At 42.8% G+C, this 25,459-nt stretch overlaps 1 protein-coding gene across 5 annotated transcripts in view; it reads left to right on the forward strand.

Moving 5' to 3' along the window:
- The window catches only part of lpin1a (lipin 1a), a 94,621-nt gene that overhangs the window by 26,821 nt on the left and 42,341 nt on the right, over positions 1-25,459 (forward strand). For all 5 annotated transcript variants that reach the window (XR_008723448.1, XM_055635322.1, XM_055635325.1 and 2 more), the window contains exons 4-9: positions 4,223-4,557; positions 13,046-13,156; positions 18,664-18,787; positions 19,122-19,437; positions 22,773-22,866; positions 22,989-23,176. Coding sequence is in view for 4 of the 5 variants with exons in the window: in XM_055635322.1 (XP_055491297.1) it covers positions 4,223-4,557; positions 13,046-13,156; positions 18,664-18,787; positions 19,122-19,437; positions 22,773-22,866; positions 22,989-23,176 (1,168 nt within the window). In the remaining variant the exon portion in view is untranslated. The remainder of the gene's footprint in view (positions 1-4,222; positions 4,558-13,045; positions 13,157-18,663; positions 18,788-19,121; positions 19,438-22,772; positions 22,867-22,988; positions 23,177-25,459) is intronic.

The following is a 25,459-nucleotide window of genomic DNA, read 5'->3' on the forward strand; positions in this document are numbered from 1 at the left end:
CTCCTCTTCCATGGTTCAGCAAATTCATCTTTTTCAAGTTGACACCATTTAGTACCATTTTGAAAATAACATTTCTTGCAGCACTCTTTCTGTAAGTGAATTCAAATTCAAAGCATCTTGCTGTCTTGGTTTCTAGAGCATTCATGCTGCTCTAAACCCCTTCTGTGCCATCTCCCGCAACCTCTTCCAAAATTGGTTTTGTTTGGCTTAAGGCCAGTATAACAGCTGGAGCTAACAGTTTCATGTTACCATAATATTGTGACTGGAATATTAAATTCTGTTAATCAGCAGTTTTAACAATAGACAATAGATGCAGGAGTAGGCCATTTTGCCCTTCGAGCCAGCACCACATTCAACGTGATCATGGCTGATCATCCCCAATCAGTACCCCTTCTCCCCATATCCCCTGACTCTGCCATCTTTAAGAGCCATATCTAGCTCGCTCTTGAAAGTATCCAGAGAACTGGCCTCCACCTCTCTCTGAGGCAGAGAATTCCACAGACTCACAACTCTCTGCGAGAAAAAGTGTTTCCTCGTCTCCATTCTAAATGGCTTACCCCTTATTCTTAAACTGCAGCCCCTGGTTCTGGACTCCCCCAACTTCGGGAACATGTTTCCTGTCTCTAACATGTCCAAACCCTTAACAATCTTGTATGTTTCAATAAGATTCCCTATCATCCATTTAAACTCCATACAAGCCCAGCCGCTCCATTCTCTAAGCATATGACAGTCCCGCAATCCCGGGAATTAACTTTGTAAATCTACGCTGCACTCCCTCAATAGCAAGAATATCCTTCCTCGTATTAGGGGACCAAAACTGCACACAATACTGTAGGTGTGGTCTCACTAGGGCTCTGTACAACTGCAGAAGGACCTCTTTGCTCCTATACTCGACTCCTCGTGTTATAAAGGCTAATATGTCATTCGCTTTCTTCACTGCCTGCTGTACCTGCATGCTTACCTTCATAGACTGATGAACAAGGACCCCCAGATCCCGTTGTACTTCCCCTTTTCACAACTTGATGCCATTTAGATAGTAATCTGCCTTCCTGTTTTTGATACCAAAGTGGATAACCTCACATTTATCCACATTAAACTTCATCTGCCCTGCATCTGCCCACTCCCCCAACCTGTCCAAGTCACCCTGCATCCTCATAGCCTCCTCCTCACAGTTCACACTGCCACCCAGCCTTGTGCCATCTGCAAATTTGCTAATGTTACTTTGAATCCCTTCATCCAAATCATTGATGTGTATTGTAAATAGCTGCAATCCCAGCACTGAATCTTGCGGTACCCCACTAGTCACTGCCTGCCATTCTGAAAGCGACCCGTTAATCCCTACTCTTTGTTTCCTGCCTGCCAACCAATTTTCTATCCAAGTCAGCATTCTGCCCCCAATACCATGTGCCCTAATTTTGCCCGCTAATCTCCTATGTGGGACCTATGTTTCCATTCTTGCCTTGCTTATGTTTCGCTTGTGATGTAGGAGGTAATTTACCCCACTTGGTTCCCTATAAAAGAGAATAGGATATATGTCCATCGACTCCCCCCGATTCCCCTGCACAACAAGGTAGTATATCTTTTGGCACATGAAAAGGAATAGGAGCACTCGGGTCATGGGGAAAACATGCAAACTTCACCTGCAGCTGAGGTCACCTGAGTGGCTGGATCTCTGTGGCAGCCACATTCCCTGATGTACCGCTGTGCCCTTGCTCTCCCTCCCATCCCCTCGCTCTTTCCCCTTTCAAGATTAATGTAAGCCGTTGAGGTGGTGCGTGAGTGGGTATCCAGTAGTGTTTGGAGGAGAGGACATCCAACATTTGAAGCAGTGAGATGGTCTTTTGAAATTATTGCAAAACCTATTTTAAAATACTGCAGAATGACAAACAATAGTACAGCTGAAACTTGTATTGCACTTCGTGTTTGTCTAGCATAAGGTAGCAATGTTACAACATTTTGAGATTTAAAAAATCAAGTCTGCAATTTATCCCATCAGATAAAGCATAAAAATAAGTTTAATTTGACACCTAATTCACTTTCATATCTCAAGTAATAAAAAAGTTATGGCCATTTTCATACTCGGAAATTAGCATCTTGTTCCCTATTGATTTTATATGGACATAAAAAAAAAAGCTGTGATCATGGACAGTCAAAAGCCCATAACCTTCTTAAAAATTAAGAGAACTGAATGAAATTTTCAGTTATCATAGATTGGACCATTCTGAAACAAATATAAAATAATCTTACTTGGATGACGTGAAATTAAAGCATATAATTAGTTAGTTACCCAATTGTAGCTAATTTCAAACTTCAATTACTAGATCTAAACATCTATCCATTTCTTAATAAATGATTAACATTTTTAAATAGCTTAAGTGTCCAAATAATATTCACAAATAATTCACAATAAAACATGATTTTAAAATCTCATTTACATCAATTTATAGGCCAAATGGAAGGAATTTAGTGTTCAATTGCTGTAAATTAAAGTCCATTTTAAATCAGCTTTCTAGTGGGTTCCTGTGAACGCGCTGGTTTAGAACGTTCACATTGCGCTGGATTTGTGCCCTCAAATGCCCAGAAAAATACTGCGGGATATAATGGGCCCAAAATGAACTACTCGCTATAGTAAACTTTGTATAAAGGGGTCTTAAGAAGCCCCTTTTAATGTAAAAATAAGGTACATACCTTTAATTGTTTGCTTTATAAAACCCTGGGGCTGCGAGAGGTCGCGGGTTGAGAGAGTGATTTTAAAACTATTATAACTATTATTCGAGGCCTATAAAACTAATAATACTTTTTGCGACGGGGTCTTTCAGCGATTTTTCGTTAATGATTTACTAGGCTGAACATCTTCGATTGGAACAGCCTAGTAAAAATCGCGTTTTAAACCCGCCCCCTCTAAACAGCGCCAAAATTGCGCACACGGGTTGGGGCAGATTCTCATCGACGATTAAGGTAGGTTTTGCAACATACCTACATAAGGAAATCAGTTTGACTCCGACAGTAAAGGACCTTGTTGTCGCGTTGAGGCGCATGGGCATCCTATGGGCGCGCGGGGCCGGTCCCACTGAGAAGCGAGGAGGGGTATGTAGTTCTGCGCGACATCGCGCGGGGCTCCAACATTTTGTAGCGAACGAATACTTTGCGCGCCAACGGCCTGTCACGTAACTGACGGCCAAAGTGGGACAGACCCAAGATCCTGGTGTGATGCAACGTCTCACCTCCAACAGCAGCAGAAGCAGGCAAACGATCGCCGAACTTGGCCTGGGGCTCACGGCCGTTGCGGTCCGAATCTGCCCCCACTTCTATTCCCAGAGCGGGGCAAAAAAATTGACGATAGACACAAAATGCTGGAGGAACTCAGCGGGACCGGCAGCATCTCTGGTGAGAAGCAATGGGTGACGTTTCGGGCTGAAGAAGAGTCTCAACACGAAACGTCACCCATTCCTTCTCTCCTGAGATGCTACCGGTCCCGCTGAGTTTCTCCTGCATTTTGTGTCCATCATCAAATTACGTCACGCGCTCCAGACGGCTGTGCGGGCGCATGAAATCGCGCGCGAACTTCGCGGGACTGTCGCGCCTCAACGTGACCACGAGGTTGCATAATTAGCGTGCCAAGGACACGTAAGGGGCTTAAGTCTGTACCTTGGAAGTGGCCGAGAAGTTGTATACCACTAACCATTAAAATCCAACAGGAACAAAAGTATTGTTGCTTACCCATTAAGATTGAGAAATAAACCAGTTGCTGTTCAGTTAAATTGTTTACCTTGTACCTAAAATGCATAGCACAATGTTGACCCGCTTGATCCAATGAGTTCCTCCAGCATTTAAGAGGGAACTGCAGATGCTGGAGAATCGAAGGTTACACAGAAAAGCTGGAGAAACTCAGCGGGTGCAGCAGCATCTATGGAGCGAAGGAAATAGGCAACGTTTCGGGCCGAAACCCTTCGTCTGAAGAAGGGTTTCGGCCCGAAACGTTGCCTATTTCCTTCGCTCCATAGATGCTGCTGCACCCGCTGAGTTTCTCCAGCTTTTCTGTGTAACCTCCGAGTTCCTCCAGCAGTTGTTTTTTTGCACTTATTTGCCCTAGGTCATTTAACAAAAGTACATGTGACTTATAGCAGGAAATAAGCTTAATATTGAATATAGTCAGTGATACACACGGGTAAGAGGGCTTAAAATTCAGCTGCAATTGAAATAATAATTTATTGTCTTCTAGGTAAATGTTCCTTCACACCTTGCCACTTCACCTATAATAACTTCTGAAGGTGCTGCATTGATGGAGGCCACAATGGGTAGAAGCTTTCTTGATAAGCAGAGAAACCTGGAATCTACTGGAACCTTGCAAGCTTCAACATCTGTTCACATTACACCATCTTCTTTAGAAAACCAATCGAGCAGTAGCTCTGCGAAGAAAAGAAGAAAAAAGAGACGCAAATCAAGGCTTGATAGCATAAGGAGAGATACTGTTGGTGATACGTCAGAGAATGAAGACATGTTTCCTATTGAAATCAGCTCTGAAGAAGAGGCGGAATTAACTGAGACTTCAACAAGGTATGTAACAAAACAATTCTCGTCAGTGCAGATAAAAAATGTATAGGGTTTTTATAGTTCTGTTCCACGAACCTGTAGCTTTGGATGTGAAGACATTTTATCCACTTGTTTATGGTCTTCCCTTGAAAGATCAATTATGGTGAATTTAGTCTTTGGATCCATTTTGACAATTTTTGGTTAGGAGCCATATGAATTTTTTTTTTTGTTCCACCCTGCACTTGGATTGTTTTCTCGGGAATGCTGGAGTTTGCCGGGAGACTTGATAGGAGTATATACAATTATGGAGGACATGGATAGGGTAGACAGTCAGAACCTATTTCACAGAATGGAAATGTCGATATACTACAGGGCATATTTTTAATGTGAAAGGGGCAAAGTTTAAGGGAGATGTGCAGGCAAATTTTATTTTTACCTAGAGGGTGGCGAGTTCCTGGAATGTGCTGCCGGGGGGTGGTGATGGAGGCAGATACTATAGTGGCATTTCAGAGACTTTTGGATAGATGCATGGATATGGAGGGATATTGATTATGTGCAGACGGATAAGGGTTGGTCTTGGCATTATTTTCAGCATGGACATGTTCCTGCGCCTGTACTATTCTTTGTTCTATATTTTGCTTTCATAAATAAACTGAAGATGGTGTATTTTTTTGTGACTATAAGTCTCTCTAGTTTGACACACACACACTGAGGTTGTAGTCAGTCTCCTACTTGGTCTAGTACCAGTTAAGTGGGACATACTACAAGAGCCTATTAGAGCATCAGAATTTAAAAACTTTTGAAAATTGACTTCTTGTTAGTCCTTCTCAATCAAATCAAATCTCCTTCCTCTGCATTACGCTCCCTTCTGAACTCCTGTTGCAGGGTCTTGACCTGAAATGTTAGCAATTCCTTTCCCCCCACAGATGATGTTCAACCTGTTGAGTTCCTCCACCAGTTTCTTTTTTTTTTCATCCGGTAGAACCTGCCCAGTGTGTATAAATTTCTTGTCCATATCTATCTGCTAACTAACTGGCACCCAGCTCCCCAGACTGGAGGACATCTACCGGACCCGCTGCATCCGGAGGGTCAAGGGCATCATTAGAGACAGCACACACCCTGGACACTGCCTCTTCATCCCCCTGCCCTCAGGAAGACGATACAGGACACTGAGTGTCCGCACGACAAGACTAAAAAACAACTTCTACCATAGAGCTGTGACACTACTGAACTCTATCCCCCCCCCTCCCACACTGATCCCCCCTCCTCTCTCTCACTCACCCGCCATACTCCTATATGTTTATAGTCTAATTTTTTTATAGTTCTTTTTTAAACGTATTTTTATACTCGTATTCCTGTGCAGCTGGAGGACTGCTCCAACAAAATTTTGTTGTCTTGTACAATGACAATAAAGATTATTATTATTATTATTATATTATAGTGTCTGTAACATGATGACCAACACAATGTAACACAATTTAAAAAGTAACAAGATCTACAATGAAGAAATGTTTGTAGCTAACATTGTGTACAATTATTATTTTTTAGCTTAATGGAGCATTGTGAGTACTTGGTCAGTAGTTATCAGTTTAATGTTCTTTATTGTCACAGCTCGTTTGGAGATGGGAGCTAAGACTACCCTCTGGCTGCACCAACGGTCTATGACGACTTGCTTGGTTTGGAGGCATTTTGACAAAGAGGCTGTGGGGGGTAAAACATTTCCTGGGGTCAATTATTCAAATTGACAACCTAACAATAACATGATTAAGACCAGTTGGTTTTATTTGTCCATGCAAAGTTAATAAATGATTTGGTCAATTAACATTGGAACAGACTTGAGGCCTTGTTATAGAAGCAGAAAATTGTGTACGTGAGGCAGCATCTGTGGCAAGGGAGAAAGAGAGAGACCCGAATTAATGTTTTGGGTCAATGACCCTTCATTAAATATTTTTGTACAATCTGCTTCTTTGAATTGTAGATTAATACAGTCTATGTGTGAGCCTCTTTTCCCATCATTCTAGTTTGCATTTATATCTTTAGAGCAGCTGCTTGAAAATATCTGGAACAGAGTAGGTTGCATGGTAGTCTCCTCTGCTATATGATTCTATGATTCCACGACAGCTGATTAATGCACAGTGAGTGTAGAATGTAAGAACATTTCATTCTTCAGGATGCCAGCGACTAAGTTTAGTAGCAAGCTGCATCCAAATTAGACTTGGTATTTGTTTTGTTGGTCATTGCTTACGTACTGAATGTCCCAAGGATCATCCAGCACTTGTGGTGTCACTTTTCAACGTTGTATGTCACGTAATAGATTTTTAAAGCCCCAACAGTCCTCAAAGATTTCCTTGTTGATAATCTCGGGCATTTTTAAAAGAACTTTGCATCAATTATGATTTTTGAATACAAAACCGGGGCTAATCTTTCGCCTCTGCTAATGCTCATACCAGGATTTATATCTAGTTTTCCCCAGCACTGGCTGAGCCTGCAGCTGCAACAGCAGTACCTTCTGCCCTGCTGCTGCCCTGCACTGATGGACTCTGCACGGTGTCCTGTAGCACAGCAAGATCTTCTACAGGTATGCGGCTAGGATGCCTGCACCATTCAACCCAGCGTAGTCTCAGTGATCCCAGTTCAATGGGAGAATCTGCTGCTGGGAGAAATGGTTTGTCACTCCCAATATTTAATATAAGTTGATTTTCTTATATAAATGTTTCTTTTAGTGCAACAAAAAAATGTGATTTTAAAGTTTTTTAACATGACCCACTTGTTACTAAATGTTCGATTGTCAAGGACATTCAGAAATATTCAGTGGTTCCAGTTGAGTACGTGAGGCATGAGGGATAGATTCACCAGCTGTCAAAGCCTTTTTGAGTGCAGTGGGCTGCTTGTGGGCCTCTCTACTGCACTAGCTGGTAACCAAAGTGCTGTGATCTATCCTACCAGGGATAAATTGTCTAAAGGCAGCCTGCAGTAAACTGCAGAGTATAAAGCGAGACCGCTGATGATTCTGGGGCAACAATAAATTTACTCTTTTATTTTCTTTGAAGAAAAAATCTTCTGTGACTGCAAGGGATTTCACCGGGTGCTCTGTTTTCCCCCCACATTCCAATGACATGCAGGTTTGTAGATTAATTGGCTTCTGTAAATTGCCCCTAGTGTGCAGGACACAGAACTGATGTACGGGTGATCGATGGCTGGCGAGGACCAAAGGGCTGGTTTCCGTGCTGTATCGCTGGATTAAATGCTGGACGAAGGGTCTTTGACATGACAGATTAACCTGTTTCTCTTTTCACATCTGCTGCTTGAATGTCAGAATATTTCCAGTATTTTCTGTTTCCATTTCAGACTTCTAGCAACTGCAGTTTTTAGATTTCTATTTTTTTCTACAGGAGTTGAATTTATGAAAATACCTGAGTACAATGCCCCTTAGTGCCTAGTACAGCTCACTGCAGAAATGACTGGAGACCAGGAGATCTATGTTTCATACATATAATATGCCTTGGTAATCACGTCTGAAATCTAAATAAGTTACAGTCGCATGTCTGTGGTAACTTTAAATGTGTGCATAGGTATTTGTTTCAGAATGAGAACAAAACAGATGGTATATATTTATGCATTCAATCATTTGCAAATATTGTTCAGTGCTGGTTCTTAATAATCAAAATATGAACTTGAATCTGCATTTCACATTAACTCCAGATAGGGATTAAAAACAAGTTTGTCCAAGGTGCCCTGCTCATTTTCAATACCTTTTTCATAGTTTTCAGAGAGAATATTTCTCTTTTTTCAGTTTACAGAATTTCGATGGCAGTTATTTACTTTGTAGGTTAATCACGCAATAATGAAATGCAGGTAAATTTAGGACCGTTGTATTCAGTGTTTATTTTGTACAACTATATATATATATATTCGGTCAATTGTCTTAAGAGATTTGATGATTGGATCCCGCTTTTCTCCAACAGCCTTTTTCAGAAGATTTATTTATAAATTTTGTTGATTGGTTGACATTCTCTGTACTGTTGTTTCAATCTTTATTATTTTCCATGAAATACGTAAACATTGCACTTTCCATGCATGAGGTCTCAATCTATCTTTGTAGTGTATTAGTTAGAATAATGGACAAGACCTGGCTAATAAGCTGAAAAATGCAGTATCAAATCTCAGAATGATATTTTTTGAGTTGATCATTTTTTAGTAAAGATTTGTAATCAGTAAAAATGTTTATTAACTGCCTTGTACTGAAACAAATAGTTCACACTGAACCCTTGGATTCAGGTTTGTTTGTGATTCTGTTTCTCCAGCCTGTGTGGTTGACTGTACTATGCCCTCAAATTACCTCAAAAACTGCTATAAGGATTATCATATGAAGTGCAGTAGTCTTCTGTCCCACCTCTGCCTTTTCTGGGCTCAAGTGTTAGCCACATCTCAAACATTTTTTATTAAACAAAATCATTTTTTGATTAAAACGCTGCCTTGTGACAAGCCCAGCTTACTGCAGGCTGAATTATTGAATTCATGAAGCCACAGATGGGTCTATAGTGGAAGATTCTTCCTATCAAACGACTCTTCAAAGAAAATAATTGGTTCCACTTGCTGAACTCAAAACCATTGCACTAGATGATCTGAATGTCAATCACACAGGACAATTATCCTGTTTCATGTGATATACACACAATACTAACACTGCCCAGTCACAAGTGCAATCCAGCATTAGATCAAAGCTCAAACTTATTATCTTTGTTTAATATAAACAAAGCTGTGGATGCATAATTATGTCTTTTGTGTTCTGAAATATAAGGTATATTCCTGTAAACTACAAACAAATCCCAGAGGAGTTGTAATATGCCATGACCAGCAAGAAAAATATTTGAAAGCACACCTTTAGAATATCAACATTGTTGCAGCTACACAAAGATTAGTGGTTTTGGAGATGATACAAAAGTTAGTAGTTTTGCAGATAGTGTAGATGGTTGTGAAAGATTGCAGCAGGATCTGAATCGATTGGCCAGATGGGCGGAGGAATGGTTGATGGAATTTAATACAGAAAAGTGTGAGGTGTTGCATTTTGGGATGTTGAACAAGGGCAAGACCTACACAGTAAATGATAGGCCTCTGGGTAGTTTTGTAAAGCAGAGGGATTTAGGAGTGTAGGTGCATGGTTCCTTGAAGGTCTAGTCGCAGGTGGATACGGCGGTGAAAAAGGCTTTTGGCACTTTGGCCTTAATCAGTCAGAGTATTGAGTATAGACTTGGGAGGTCATGTTGCAGTTGTATAAGACGTTGGTGAGACTGCATTTAGAATAATCTGTTCAGTTCTGGGCACCCTGTTATAGGAAAGATATTGTCAAGCTTGAAAGGGTTCAGAAAAGATTTACACGGATGTTGCCAGGACTAGAGGGTGTGAGCTATAGGGAGAGGTTGCGTAGGCTGGGTCTCTATGCCATGGAACGCAGGAGGATGAGGGGAGATCTTCTAGCGGTGTACAAAATCATGAGAGGAATAGATCGGGTAGATGTACAGAGTCTTTTGCCCAGAGTAGGGGAATCGAGAACCAGAGGACATAGGCTCAAGGTGAAGGGGAAAAGATTTAATAGGAATCCGAGGGGTAAATTTTTCCACACAAATGGTGATGAGTGTATAGAACAAGCTGCCAGAGGAGGTTGTTGAGGCTGCGACTATCCCATCATTTAAGAAACAGTTAGACAGGTACATGGATAGGACAGGTTTGAAGAGATATGGATCAAGCGCAGGCAAGTGTAGCAGGACATTGTTGGCGGTGTAGGCGAGTTGGGCCAAAGGGCCGGTTTCCACACTGTATGACTATCTATGCCTACTGTGGACATTGTGTGGTCTAATGATTGGATACTGATCGGGCAGCTGGAGTGGCCTTTACTGTAGTATGAACCACTCAAACCAATCATGGTACTTTTATGGAAACAAGGAACTGCAGTTGCTAGTTTACAAAAAACCCCACAAAGTGCGAGAATAACTCAGCAGGTCAGGCAGCATCTCTGGAGAACATGGATAGGTGACGTTTGGAGTCAGGTCCCTTCTTCAGACAGATTGTGGGGGTGGAGGAATGAAGAAGGCTCAAAGAGAGGAGGGGAAGAACAAAACCTGGCAAATGATAAAATGTGTAGGAAGGAGCTGCAGATGCTTGTTTACACTAAAGATAGCTTATATCCCAATGTTATGAATATTGATTTCTCTAACTTCAAGTAACCCTTGCATCCACTTTCCAGCCCTCCCTCACCCGAGTCATTGCACAAGTTCCATTGTCGTCCTGCTTAGTTTCTCTGTTTGTACCGCTCATTCTCACCTTCTCCACAACTAATCTTTTTATGTGTGGGGGGTGGTGGGGGGGGAAGGGGGAAACTGCTTTTCAAGTCCCTACCTGGTCGGAGAGGCTGCCTTCCTCCGAGCAGCACCTTCGACCTGTCCTCGCGGCCTACCAGTGGGTCCTGGACCGACGTTTTCTGAGGGGACCTGGCCAGAACCTCGGCTTTGGCGGCGGCGCAGCGCTGTCGCGGAGCGGGAGGAGCGGGCGATGCCTTGCCTGGGTCGCCGCGCTGGTACTCCAGTATGCGGGGAACGCCGATAAAAACATCGTGGAGCCGTGGTTCCGTGGAGCGGTCAGCTGCGGCGCTGAACTTTACATCTCGGAGCCTGGGATCTTTCGCCGAGATCGCCAGTGAGTGAAGCTTCGTTCAGCGCGGTCTGGAGGCCGCGGTCTCCGGTAAGAAGGCGGCCGTTCCTGGCACCCCAAGCTGCTTAGGGTTCTACCGACGCCGGAGTACAATCACCTGGCGAGAACGGCCGGGAACATCGGGCCCCATAACGGCGACTGTGGAGGCCTCAATAGGCCTGACTCTGGGTGGACAAGAGGATGGGGACTGGACTTTGTGCCTTCCCCCACAGTGGGAACCTCTGTGGGGGGATGTTTTATGTTTTAATGCTAAACTTCTTGTATGCTATGTTGTATTTTTATTAGTGTGCTGCAAGGACATCTGAATTTCCCCTGAATAAGGGGATTAATAAAGTAATAATCTAATCTAATCTAATCAAGATTCAGGAGAGTTTATTATCATGTGTCCCAGATAGGAACAATGAAATTCTTGCTTTGCTTCAACACAAGGACAATGGACCATTGTGGGCTCCACCTTTCCTTGATCATCGTTGCTTTTTGTCTTTTGTATTTTTGCATACCTTTCACTCATTTGTTCTTTGTACCTTTTCATATCTTTCATAGAAACATAGAAACATAGAAATTAGGTGCAGGAGTAGGCCATTCCGCCCTTTGAGCCTGCACCGCCATTCAATATGATCATGGCTGATCATCCAACTCAGTATCCTGTACCTGCCTTCTCTCCATACCCCCTGATCCCCTTAGCCACAAGGGCCACATCTAACTCCCTCTTAAATATAACCAATGAACTGGCCTCAACTACCCTCTGTGGCAATTCGTTTCCCTCTCCCCTGACACTCAGTCTGAAGAAGTGTCTTGACCCAAAACATCACCTGTTTCTTTTCTCCAGAGATACTGCCTGAACCGTTGAGCTTTTTGAGTCTATTTCCTGGCAAATAATAGATGGAATGGGTGAGAGGGTTTTGATAGACAGATGATTGGACTAGCTAAGATGGGGCACCTTGGTCGATCTTGACGATTTGGGCCTGAGGACATGCTTCCATGCTGTTTAACTCTTTGAGCAGAAAATTCCAAAGGTTCTCTACATTCGAGCGTGAATATATATCTGCTCACCTCCATCCTAAATAGTGATCCCCATATCCTGAACTGTGCCCCAAATCCTGGACTTCTCAGCCACAGGAAATATATTCAGTACAGATGCTTGAAATCTGAAATAAATTGATAAAAACATGTAGAGGTCCAACAGCATTTGTGGGAAGAGAAACACAGTTAAGGTTTCTGGTTGACCTGAAAAAAACACATCCTGCAAATGCTACCCTAGTTGCTGAGTGTTTCCTGCATCTAACCAATCATTTTCTTTAAGAGTTTTATTTTTGATCGGGATCTCATCTCATTCTCAAGTTGTAGAGGCCACAGGTCTCAATTACTGGATCTCTCCTCATGGCAACCCTCCCTCCTTGGAACTAGTCCAGTGAATCTTTGCTGAACTTTCCCTGTAACAAATATTTACTGGATACGGACACACAAGCTATGCTCAATATCCCAGGGGCAATATTGGCAAGGCTGTACACAATTTCAGTTCGTTTTCATTTCTGCATCAATGCTATATCATTGATGTAAATATTTGATTTGGAGATCTAAAAGCAGATGTTGAAATCTAGTATTTTTGTAAATAGTTTCCACTTCATCTGATTGGTAATTGTATTCCAACAGGAAAATAATGATGAAAAGACTGACATGGCATTCATGCATTTGTCTTTTGCTCTAGGTGGAATTCCATTCCTTTAAACAATGTTTCTTGAATGAATGATAAATTGTCTTTGAATGCTTCCAACTAATTATTGCCTTCTTTTTCCTTTTCAAGGAACTCAACACATATGCACAGTGACCAACAAGTGCAGGCTAGAGGCTTGGTTAATATAACTCAGTCTTCACTGCATCCCCATTCAGACAGTGAATGTTCATCCAGGCGCAGGTATTGATCTCTATCGAGTTTTCCAAAACCTCTGACTCATTCCTGCACTAATGGTTTTTGCTCTCGTACCTACTTTTCTGCAGAATTTATGTATTTATGATGGAAAACAATTTTAAAAATGTGTCAACATGTGAGAGATGAGGTTACAAAGATGGTGATGAATTCTTTTTAGCCTCTATTTAGGAAAGTTAATTCCTTCCACTGCAACATCTTAATGCTGTTATTCACCTGCACAATTAAAGTGATGTCAGAGGACATAGGTTTAAGGTGAAGGGGAAAAGATTCATTAGGAATCTGAAGGGTAACTTTTTCAAACAGATGGTGGTGGGTGTACAGAACGAGCTGCCAGAGGTGGTAGTTGAGGCAGGGAGCTATCCCTACGTTTAAGAAACAGTTAGGCAGGTACATGAATAGGACAGGTTTGGAGGGATATGAATCAAATGCAGGCAGGAGGGACAAGTGTAGCTCCGACATTTTGGCCGGTGTGGGCAAGTTGGGCTGAACGGCCTGTTTTCACGTTGTATCACTCTATGACTATATCATTGAACAGAAGCACCAAAACACTCTAGATTGGACTAGATTAAGTGGGACCCGTTGGGTCCCAGTCACACTGGAGGCCTGGTCCCCCAACACAACACATTCCCCAAAGCAATATTCCAGCACTCACCCATTCTCCCAACACAACCTGTTCCCCCAATGCAATATTCCACCACTCACCCATAGCCCCTAACTGTGCAGGCGTGGCTAACGGGTTCCCGTTGTGACGCCCCTGAATCCCTCACCTCCCCCACTTTGCCTCTTGCCCTTCCCCCTCCCCGCACACTCACTCCATCCCCCCTCAACCCCTCCCCCCTCCCCCCCCCCCCCCCCCCCCCCATCCACTCTTAGCGGCTTTGGTGGCGCAGCCATTCCCGCCCATTGGGTTCTCATTGTGACGTAGAACACGCAGGTATTACTGCGCAGGCACAGCTGACGGGCACAGCAAGTGGAAAAGAGATTTATTAAAGCTTAAAATGTGAATAAATCTTAACTTAAAACACCAATTTAAACGTTAAAGATGAGATGTATCCAGTCCATTCTTTCTCGTTGCTTCTCTTGTTGCGTTCTGCAGCCACGGGAACAGGATGGCTTCAGGCGCGGGCTGTCGGGGGGCGCCGGTGGGGGTGAGGCGGGGGGGGGAACGCTGCCATGGCCTACCGCTGCCTCCCTGCTGCCGTGTGACCGGTGGGGAGCATCCTGCAGCTGGGGATGGCTTGGGGTTCGGGGGGGCTGGTGGGGGGTGGGTGAGAGCGCTGCCGTGGCCTACCGCTTGTGTGGCAGGGTGGCTGTGTGGCGAGGAGGGGGGTGGAGGGGTAGGAGGTGTGGGGGAGGGGAGGGTAGGAGGTGTGTGGGGTGCGAGGGTGTGTGTGGGGTGCGAGGGGAGTGGTGTGGGGGCGGGAGACGTGTGGGCGGGAGGGTGTGGGGGAGGGGGCTTGTGCGTGGGGGGAGGGGGGGTGTGTGTGGGGGGAAGGGAGGAGGGGGCAATGCGCTTTGAGGAGCTGGAGGGGGGGTGTGGGGACGGGGGGCTGAGTGGGTGGGGGCGGGGGGGTTATGGTGGGGAGGGGTGTGTGGGGAGGGGAGGAGGGTGTGTGTGGTTGGGGAGAGGGGGGGTGTGGGCTGAGGGAGGAGGATGTGTGGGCGGGGGGTTTGTGGGGGGACGGGGATGTGGTCGGGGGGAGGAGGGTGTGTGGGGGAGGTGGGTGTGGGAGGGGGGTATGGGCTGGGAGGGTTGTGGGAGGTATCACGGGGGAGGGGGGCAGGAGGCAGTGAGGGAGACCAGAGGGGACGGGGCTGGAGCACGCTCACAGCGGTCACTGGACTGCTGGTCCGCTGGACCGCTTGAAAGCTCGTCATTCTCCTTCGCCGGGATCAGATTCTCGGCTTTCCGTTTGGCGACATTTCCCGGGCCGGGCCATTTCCAGTCCCTCCGATTGTGTCCGGTTGGAAATCTCCGCCGGCCACCCTCAGCTCCAGTAAAGACGCAATGGCGCAGGAAGGGGCGGACTGTCCCCCGGAGTGACAGGAGAAAAGACCAATCCATGCGCCGCTGAATGGCAGGAGAGGAGATCGATCTGCACACGCGCGGTTTTCAAGATTTTTAAACCTCACTAACATTTACATTAGACCACCGATCAGAACGAAACTTGGTGCTATCACGTAACGTTTTTGCGCAAATAGAATGACCGCGCAACCGGAAGATAACAAGCTCAGAGCTTTAGTTATGTATAGATGTTTCTACTCAAATGGCAGAATAATTTCTCAAAACAATTTATGGTATATAGGTGAGTTAGTATCAAAAACGAAATGTGTAGGGCTTTTTATTTCCACCCAACACATTTATTTCCACCCATTTCCACCCCCAACAGTTGTATGGTAATCGATCAAGTTTGGATATCCTGTACTGCTCCATTGAAATCTCCAGCTTTATCCATTTTATATATTTAGGTCAGTTAAATTTAGGCTTTGCAGATTTAATTATTAATTTCTATTCTGATTTCAGCAATAAAATCAGTGCTTATTTTTCAACAATTACTTTAATTTAAATTGTATTAAAAACACAGGATTTGATGGCATAAAAGATGTACAGTCAGTATTTGAAAGATCATGTTTGTACATCATACAAATATTAATTCATATTAATTTAACAATAATGTTCCCTTTTTAGGAAAAAAAAATTGACTACCTGAGAAATCATTAGTCTTATTATAGTTACTGGAGCAAACAGGAATTAATTTTAATTATTCAAATGTTAATATTTTTCTGTGAATGAGATGAAACCACCATTTGTTGCTCTGCACTGTTTTTTTTTGTTGCATTCTGCTAAGCTGAGCCTCTTTTTTAAAGTGCTTTGCAATCTCAGAGGAAAACTGTGCTGTGCTTGCCCAGCTCAGAAGACTTCAGTTCACATGATGTTAATTGTTGGTACAGCAAGTGTAATGCAGGGGTGATGTCTCAGCTGGTTGCATTGTTGTCCTTGTCATTTATACACTCTGTATTCAGATATTTCGGCAAGAACCAAGCAACATAAATAATTCTGCTTTTTATGCTGCACTGCAAAACTCCAGTCTGCCTGTAGAAAGCAAGCAATTGACGTCACGTGTTTCGGTTACCGTTACTGGAGGCTTGTCTAGCTCTTGTCCACAACCAGAGCCACTTTATCCATCATTGCTCAGGTATAAGAGTGCTTTTCCACATCCCAACAGGCATGTATTGTGATGCTACTAATGCATTCATTAGCTGCAATGATGGTGTTTGAGCATGTTGACGTTTTAAGTGTTCCTTCTAAAATGTTTCACATTTTTTGGAAGTATGTTAAATTTCAGTTTGAAAACATACAATGCATATATAACCCCTTCTGGTGTATGCATTGTGGGACCTGGTGATATTTATGTGGAATATTTGCCCATGAGCTGTTTTTCATCTGAGGACTGAACACACATTTAACCAGTAAAATGCAGCACAATGTTGTTTTGTTGGCTTTATGGATGTTCCTCTAAAATGAAACTCCTTTGGACCATCTGTTACAGTGATGCTTTTCAGGAACTTTCATATGAATAACTTTTTTTGCTTTGAGAATGAACCAATTAATGAACCATACAACAAACCTGTGAAGCAAGATAAAATTTTGCTTCAGTAGTTGGAAATGACCAAGATGATGCACGGGGTGATGTGTGTATCTTAATGCTCGACAGTATTCTGAATTAACCAGTTGGGAGATAAAAGATTCAAACTATGTAATAGAGCAGGTCTATGGATTTCGAGTATGGTTAGTCTGATATTGAAGGGAATTGGGAGTTAAAAATTGAGCAAGATTACAACTAAAGTGAAGAGGCTTTTAAAAGGGAGGCACTGGCATAGAAGGTATAGCTGTTGCCACATAGTTCCTGCATTCTGGCTCAGCCCTGATCTCCAGTGCTATCCGCGTGGAGTTTGCATGTTCTCCCTTTGACCTCATGGGTTTTCCCTGAGTTTCCTCCCACATTGCAAAGTCCTGTTGGTTGGTAGGTTAATTGGCCACTAAATCATGCCGTGTGGACGGGGGCAATGGAAGAATCAGGCTGGAGTTGATGAGCATGTGAGAAAGAATAGGTTTTAGGGAAATAAATAGGGATCGATGGGATTAACCTGAGATCTGGCAGAGGCTCAATGTGCCAAATGTTGTCTATGGTTTCAGCAGAAATACGAGACATGGGTCACAATGAAGCAAGAGGGATGCCAATATGCTCCTTAAGTCTTTTAATTGATAAGACAATGTCAAATCTGCCTTGCAGCACTGGAGCAGTTTGGATTGAAACTGAAGACAGAAATTCAATTATTTTACATTTTTTATTCCCAGGAGGCACCATCTTCAAAATGTACATAGGACATATTTACATCGTATAATCATAAACAGCTGTGGTTGCTGTTGATAAACATTGACCCTTTTTTATCATCTTTAATAGATGGCAAATTTGTTTAATGTGGATTCATGACAAATCAAATTCCTCGTACGATGCAAAACATACTTGGCTAATAAAGCATGATTATGATCACTGACCCAACAGCACACACACACACACACACACACACATATATATAGATATAGATATAGATATAGATATAGATATATATATATATATATAGATATAGATATAGATATATATATATTTAAGAAAAGGAATAATCCTCTCTGGGAAAATTACTTCTGTTGGTCCCATCAATATAATTTCTAATTCAAGTTAAGCTCATTGAATCTTAAGCCAGCAAGTATGGGGAAACAGTAAATGTTTATTACATGAATAGTTTATAAGGTCAGCTGGAAAAGCATACTATGTACATATGTTTTTGCTTCCTGGGATAGTATTTCATTGTAGTTCAATCTGTCAACATTTCCTGGCCCAGTTTTCACATCCTTTCTTCCAAACAATTATTGCCAGTGAAATGTTTGCTGAGAGGAATCCTCAAAAGTCAATAGAGCTTTTAATCCATGTTAAAAAAAATTCACATATTTAAAGAGCAGGTTAATGAGTCTCTTATCAGCCATGGTGCAATTTCATCTGAGCACTAATAACTAACTACTAATACATCATGTTTAATAGATAATGAGTGTATTTAATATTTCTATCTGCAGTCTATTGTCTTTTTAAAGAAGCCATGAAAGGACTGCAAAATTTTCCAGTAGAAATACGAAGATGTGGAAAATCAGCTCCTCACATCCCATTGAAAATGTTAGAATGGTCATTTAAAACCTGTCAAATTCCCAATATAGAGTAGCGGACGTTTCCAATTGTATTCTATGGAGGAAAGTTGAGCTCATTAAAAAGCAGAAAAGATACATTTTCAAAAGTTGTGAGCTCAATCTTCCATCTATCCATACTAAAATAAGTATAAACTGGTATTGTGCCATTGGTCTGCATTGTGGTACTGATAGCTGTTTATTTTCCTTTTAAGAAAATTTACCATTGAAGATTTGCTCAATTATCTTACAGTCATTCAAGATTTTGCTCTCCTACGCCAAATAGTGATTCCGAATTGGTCAACAAGTCATCGGAAAGAGGGATACGTAATACGGAAATGCACTGGGCTTGGGGAGAACTACCTCACACTGCCAAGGTATCAGGAAAGGATTTCAAGGTTATATAATTATGAAAGTATGATCATAATGCTGCTTTGTAATAATACAACATCTTTTTAAGTATAGAGTGAGAAAATGCCATTTGATTTTTACCTGTTATTCATCAAATAGTTGATGAATCTCCACTGATTAGGAAATTGGTCCGACCCCTTCTCACCCATATAACTTGGTTTTTTAATGCAGTCATACATAGTGCCTATAGCTACGAATGGTGGACATGCTCTTAGTAAAACCTCATCTGCAGATTATTAGACAATATTTGGTAACTTTTTTGTGGACAGATAAATGTAACAAATATTTATACTTTTTCAGCTCATTACTCATCAGAAGGCAGAAGAACTTAACAGGGTAAACATTACGCTGTCAGGAAACACTCACTTCAGGACAATTGACAGTGACCCATTTGTAAATTCTCACGACAATTCGACTCCCCCGCCATTAGTGAAACCTGAGCCTTTAACAGTGGGAGAAGTTATGTCGCAGTCTATGGACAATTTCACATGTAGTTCAGAACACATTGAACCTCCCATAGCAATTGCTCCATTGGTTCAAGAAAATGAGGAGTCGAACGATACTGGGAATCCGATCAAGCCAGTCGATAAAACTGATTCCCCATCCAAGAAGAAAGGTAAGATTTATGTGGAAGCATTGTGGACTAGCTGACCCATTGGCATTTTTTGTAGAACGGGGCTGCCTAATAATAGACCTATTTTTATTGTTAAATACTTGGGTGTTAACTTTCACTGGAAATGAGTTTTAGAGTTCTAATCCTGGTACTATAACACTGGGAATATTTGGGATGATTGAAGGTCTGAATCCTTTGCATCAAATTATAGTAATCCTGTCTTATTTAATCCTAAATGTGCAAACTGCTCCATTTGAAAAAACTTTATCTTGGCAGTTGAGAATCTAGAAATGGATTAATGCAACAGTGCCCTCCATAATGTTTGGGACAAAGACCCATCATTTATATATTTGCCTCTGTACTCCACAATTTGAGATTTGTAATAGAAAAAAATCACATGTGGTTAAAGTGCACATTGTCAGATTTTATTAAAAGGGTATTTTTATCCATTTTGGTTTCACCATGTAGAAATTACATATTTCCCCCATTTCAGGACGCCATAATGCTTGCGAAACATGGCATCACAGGTGTTTGTAATTGCTCAGGTGTGCTTAATTGCCTCCTTAATGCAGGTATAAGAGAGCTCTCAGCACCTAGTCTTCCCTCCAGTCTTTCCATCACCTTTGGAAACTTTTATTGCTGATTATCAACATGAGGACCAAAGTTGTGCCAATGAAAGTCAGAGAAGTCATTATGAGACTGAGAAACAAGAATAAAACTGTTGGAGACATCAGCCAAACCTTAGGCTTACCAAAATCAACTGTTTGGAACATCATTAAGAGGAAAAAGAGCACTGGTGAGCTTACTAATCACAAAGGGACTGGCAGGCCAAGGAAGACCTCTATAGCTGATGACTGAAAAATTCTCTCTATAATGAAGAAAAATCCCCAAATACCTGTGCGACAGATCAGAAACACCCTTCAGGAGTCAGGTGTGGATTTGGCAATGACCACTGTCTGCAGAAGACTTCATGAACAGAAATACAGAGGCTACACTGAAAGATGCAACCAACTGGTTAGCCGCAAATATAGGATGGCCAGGTTACAGTTTGCCAAGAAGTAGTTAAAAGAGCAACCACAGTTCTTGAAAAAGTTCTTGTGGACCGATGATACGAAGATTAATTTATATCAGAGTGATGGTAAGAGCAAAGTATGGAGGAGAGAAGGAACTGCCCAAGATCCAAAGCATAGGAATATGAATACTTTATTGTCACATGTGACTAAGCACAGTGAGATTCTTTGCTTGCATACACAATGTATACAAATAGCAGCCACCTACAGCGCTAACAAAGTTACAAAGCACACTGGCTCCCCCTTTTTGTCCCCCCTCCCCCCCAGCAGTTCCCCCACGCCGGGTCCCCATTGTCCTTTGTCCCCCCCCCCTATTGTCCATTGTCCATTCTTCCCCTCTCCCCTCACGGCTGTCCCCCCCCCATGCCGGGTCCTCCATTGTTCTTCCCCTCCCCCCTCACAGTGGTTCTCCACGCTCTCATCGACCGCGGGCCGAGGCGCCATTGACGAGAGGCTTCACTGCTCCATTTCACGCCTCCATGGTGCCGACCTGGACTCCAGGCGCGGGGTCCGTCGGCCGCTTCACCCGACCTAGGCTTCTACCCATGAGGCCCCGGCGGGCTCCGACCAGGGCTTCTACACGGAGATCCTGGAGGCAACGAGACTGCAGCGCCTCGATAAAGGCTTCCGGCTGCGTTCCCAGTCCATAGCCGCTGCCGTTGGGAAGCCTTCTGACCGCGCGAACCGTCGGGAAACACGATGGTGGGGTATTATGGCCTGGGCATGTATGGCTGCTGATGGTACAGGCTCACATATCGTCATTGATGATACAACTGCTGATGGTAATAGCATAATGAAGTGCATAGACACATCCTATCTGCTCAAGTTCAAACAAATGCCAAAGCTCATTGGCTGACGGTTCATTCTACTGCAGGGTTCCAAACCTTTTACGTCCCGTTTACCCCAGGCAACTTTAATGGCACATAAAAATGTTATTTCACTTATTTATGAACAACTAATGATGAACAGATACTGGTATACCAGAACCAAACAGTCAGTCAGTGGGGAAAAAATATGCACAGATCCAGAAACAACAAATTTACCCCCTGGGTAGGTGAAATTTAACTTCTGGGGGAAAATTTACCCCAGGTTGGGAACTCTTGTTCTACAGCAAGACAATGAACCCAAACATACTGCTAAAACTACAGAGTTTTTCAAAGCTAAAAAATGGTCAATTCTTGAGTGACCAAGTCAATCACCCAATCTGAACCCAATTGAGCATGCCTTTTATTTGCTGAAGAGAAAACTGAAGGGGACTAGCCCCCAAAACAAGCATAAGCTAAAGATGGCTGCAATACAGGCCTGGCAGATCATCACCAGAGACGACACACAGCAACTCGTGATGTCCATGAATCGTAGACTTCAAGCAGTCATTGCATGCAAAGGATATGCAACAAAATACTAGTCTACTTTCATTTACATGACATTGCTGTGTCCCAAACATAGTGCCCTGAAATTGCAGGGACTATGTATAAACACAGCTGTAATTTCTACATGGTGAAACTAAAATGTATAAAAATGGCCTTTAATGAAATCTGACAACGTGCACTTTAACCACATGTGATTTTTTTTCTATTACAAATCTCAAATTGTGGAATACAGAGGTAAATAGATAAATGATGGGTCTTTGTCCCAGACATTATGGAGGGCACTGTTTCAGTAGAGCAGGTGAAATGCCACATAATCTGGTGATACCGTTGAAATGTGAATAATGTTCTTCGGTGACGTGTTGGTGTTTAATCACAAAGGCATTTTGCAGCCAGCTCTAGGCCCTGTTAATTATCTTTGGACAGTGTTGCAATGTTTTACGTTGTGCAGCTCCCACATCAGAGTACAATTTTAGATCTTTATTTCCTGATCAAAAGATCTCTATAATCTCCTTTCTCTTTTTCCACTGCTCAATAAGTATATTTACAAAATATGTTGTTCTTCTGCAAACCTATCTGTTTGGCTAAACATAGTGGGTTGGTGCTGGGGAAAGTGCAGATAATTAGAATGTTTAATTATTATGTTCAGTTAGTTGGGTGTCTGAGGGCTGAGACCACTTAATGAAGTGAGCTTACATCTGCACTAGTCTGCCAAGATATGTTTCATAGAAGCTGATATAATATTGAAGTTGGGGAAAATAGTCTGTTTATTTAAAAGGACTGGTATTTTGGTAGTTAAAATTTTAAATTTGTGCGCAACTTCCAATTGATGATGAGCGCTGGTTTAGTTGTGGTGAAACTTAAGCCCGTAATTGTTCTTTGTTTCTTTGCTCGTTCCAAGATAAACGAAGTTGCCACCTGGGTGCTGATGGTGTCTACCTGGATGATATCACGGAGATGAACCCTAAAGTTGCAGCGCTTTATTTTCCAAAATGGTAACTGAAATGAATGCATAAATATTCTTTTGTTCGCTCAATCATAGTGTAAATGTTCTGAAATACTATAATAGTTCTGATATACTATTATACTATAAATACTGTAATTATTTATTCTGCAGTGAAAACAATGCAGCTGGTCGAAACTGGTCAGAACATGAAGTACATTCGGAAAGTCTGTCACCACAGTCAGTAGGAAGCTCTGGAGTGGATAGTGGTGTTGACAGCTTCTATGACACTCTTGGGGACTTGCCAACTATTGCTATTTCACTCTGTGGTGGGCTAAATGACTACAAAGAAATAACAAATGGTAATACTTTTAAGGTCTATTCCTTTGTTTGCCACTGAAATATTGTCAGGCCAGTTCTGTTAAATGTGTAATTGCAGAATTGTTAGATGAACCAATGTGGGGTGCCAACTGCCACTAGTTGTAACTTGATTTTACAGAAGTAAGTTTGTGTCGGAGCCTGTGAATTGTTGACTTTTGTGCATGTGCAGGGCTCTCACTTAACTTTTTTTCACTGTTGCTAGCCGGGCAACCGAGGCAACATTTTAAGTTGCCAAATGACAGTTTAGGTGGTAATTTAAAACGGTTTGCTGATGCTTACGATAATGTGCTCGGACGAAGTGCGTTGTTACCAGTCTGAATTATGCTCAATGAAGCATTCGCATATTATTTCTGCTTCAAATAAAGTCACAAACTAAACATATTCACCAATCAAGACGTGATATATACCACAATATAGCAAAATTACAATACAGTATCTCAACTCTTTTTACACGTTGCAATGAATGCAATTTCTATTATTTCTTTCTACTTCCAAACAAAAATGTGGTTGGATCATTCAGCGTATGATCAACCTCGGTGAGACCAAGCGCAGGCTTGGCGATCACTTCGCACAACACCTCCACTCAGTTCGCAATAACCAACCTGATCTCCCGGTGGTTCAGCACTTCAACTCCCCCTCCGATTACGAATCCGACCGTTCTGTCCTATGCCTCCTCCATGGCCAGAGTGAGGTCCACCACAAATTGGAGGAACAGCACCTCATATTTCACTTGGGTAGTTTACACCCCAGCAGTATGAACATTGGCTTCTCCAATTTCAGGTAGTCCTTGCTTTCTCCCTCCTTCCCCTCCCATTCCTAGCTCTCCCACAGCCTACTCTCTCCGCCTCTTCCTTTCTTCGTCCCACACCCCCCCGACATCAGTCTGAAGAAGGGTCTCGACCCGAAACGTCACCTATTCCTTCGCTCCATAGATGCTGCCTCACCCGCTGATTTTTTCCAGCTTTTTTGTCTACCACCCATTCACACAAGTTCTGTTATCCCACCTTCCTCACCCACTCCCTACACATTAGGGGCAATTTTACAGAGACAAGTTAACCTACAAAGCCAATGCATCTTTGGGATGTGGGAGTAAACCCACATGCTTGCAGGGAGAATGTGCAAATTCAACACAGACAGTGCCCGAGGACAGGATCGAACACAGATCTCTGGCGTGTGAGGCAGCAAGTCTACCAGCTGTGCCACTATATTTTGTTTTCCAACACACAAAAAATTATACGTTGATAAAAATTTAATTACTAAAAAAATATCAATTTTCAGTCTTAAATCTCTAAGTCACGCTATGTCCCCCATTACAGCTACTGTATGTTTTAATTCAGTTCAAGACTGTGGGGCAGTACATTAGCCATAAAGTTGCTGCCTAAAAGTGCCAGAGACCCGGAATTGATTCTGAATAAGGGTGCTGTCTGTATCTAGTTTGCCCCTTTTCCCTTTGATCGCATGGGTTTTCTCCGAGTGCTCTTGTTTCCTTCCACATTCCAAAGGTGTGCAGGAACCTATTTCAGACCCAACCCAAAATGTAATATTGTCCTTTTGTCCAGAGATTCTGTCTGACCTGTTGAGTTACTCCAGCTTTTTGTGTCTATCTTCGGACTAGTGTACGGGTGATTGGTGGTCGGCGTGGACTCGGTGGGCCAAAGGGCCTGTTTCTGCGCTGTATCTTTAAATTAAACTAAAAACACTAAAACCAGAGGGAGTCTAAAGAAGGGTCTCTACCTGAAACGTCACACAATTTCTTCTATCCAGAGATGCTGGCTGCTCCATGGAGTTCCCCCGCATAATTAAAGCATGGAATAGTCTTCACCCTACCATAGTTACCCAACCAGACGCAACTAAATTTAAGATAGCTCTTTTTTTCCCCAAGAACCCTTTTTTGCTTAAGTCCACCCTCCACCACCTCCAGTTTAAATTCCATTTGGAATATTTTTGGAGAACCGGGAAACCAAGAAGCAAGTTATTCCAGGGAGTTACTCCAGTTCCAGGGAGTGATTCTGCGTTGGGTTTCAGCGGTCGCGGTGAGGCGGCGACCGGACAGCAATGGCGTCCAGATCTCCCACAATGCAAAGGGATGGAGAAAGTGACCGGCGCCGATCAGTGGCCATGGCAGTGTGCATGTGCAAGGCGGCTGGCCGGTGGAGCGGCCGGGGAGTGGAGGTTAATTCTACTTACTTACTGGTTCATGACTTTGGTAGGCCTGGAGTTGCATACAGGCCAAAGCAGTTAAGAAGAATTGTTTTCCCTCTAGG

The sequence above is a fragment of the Leucoraja erinacea genome, chromosome 5, assembly GCF_028641065.1.
Source record: "Leucoraja erinacea ecotype New England chromosome 5, Leri_hhj_1, whole genome shotgun sequence".
Classification (NCBI taxonomy): Eukaryota; Metazoa; Chordata; class Chondrichthyes; order Rajiformes; family Rajidae; genus Leucoraja; species Leucoraja erinaceus.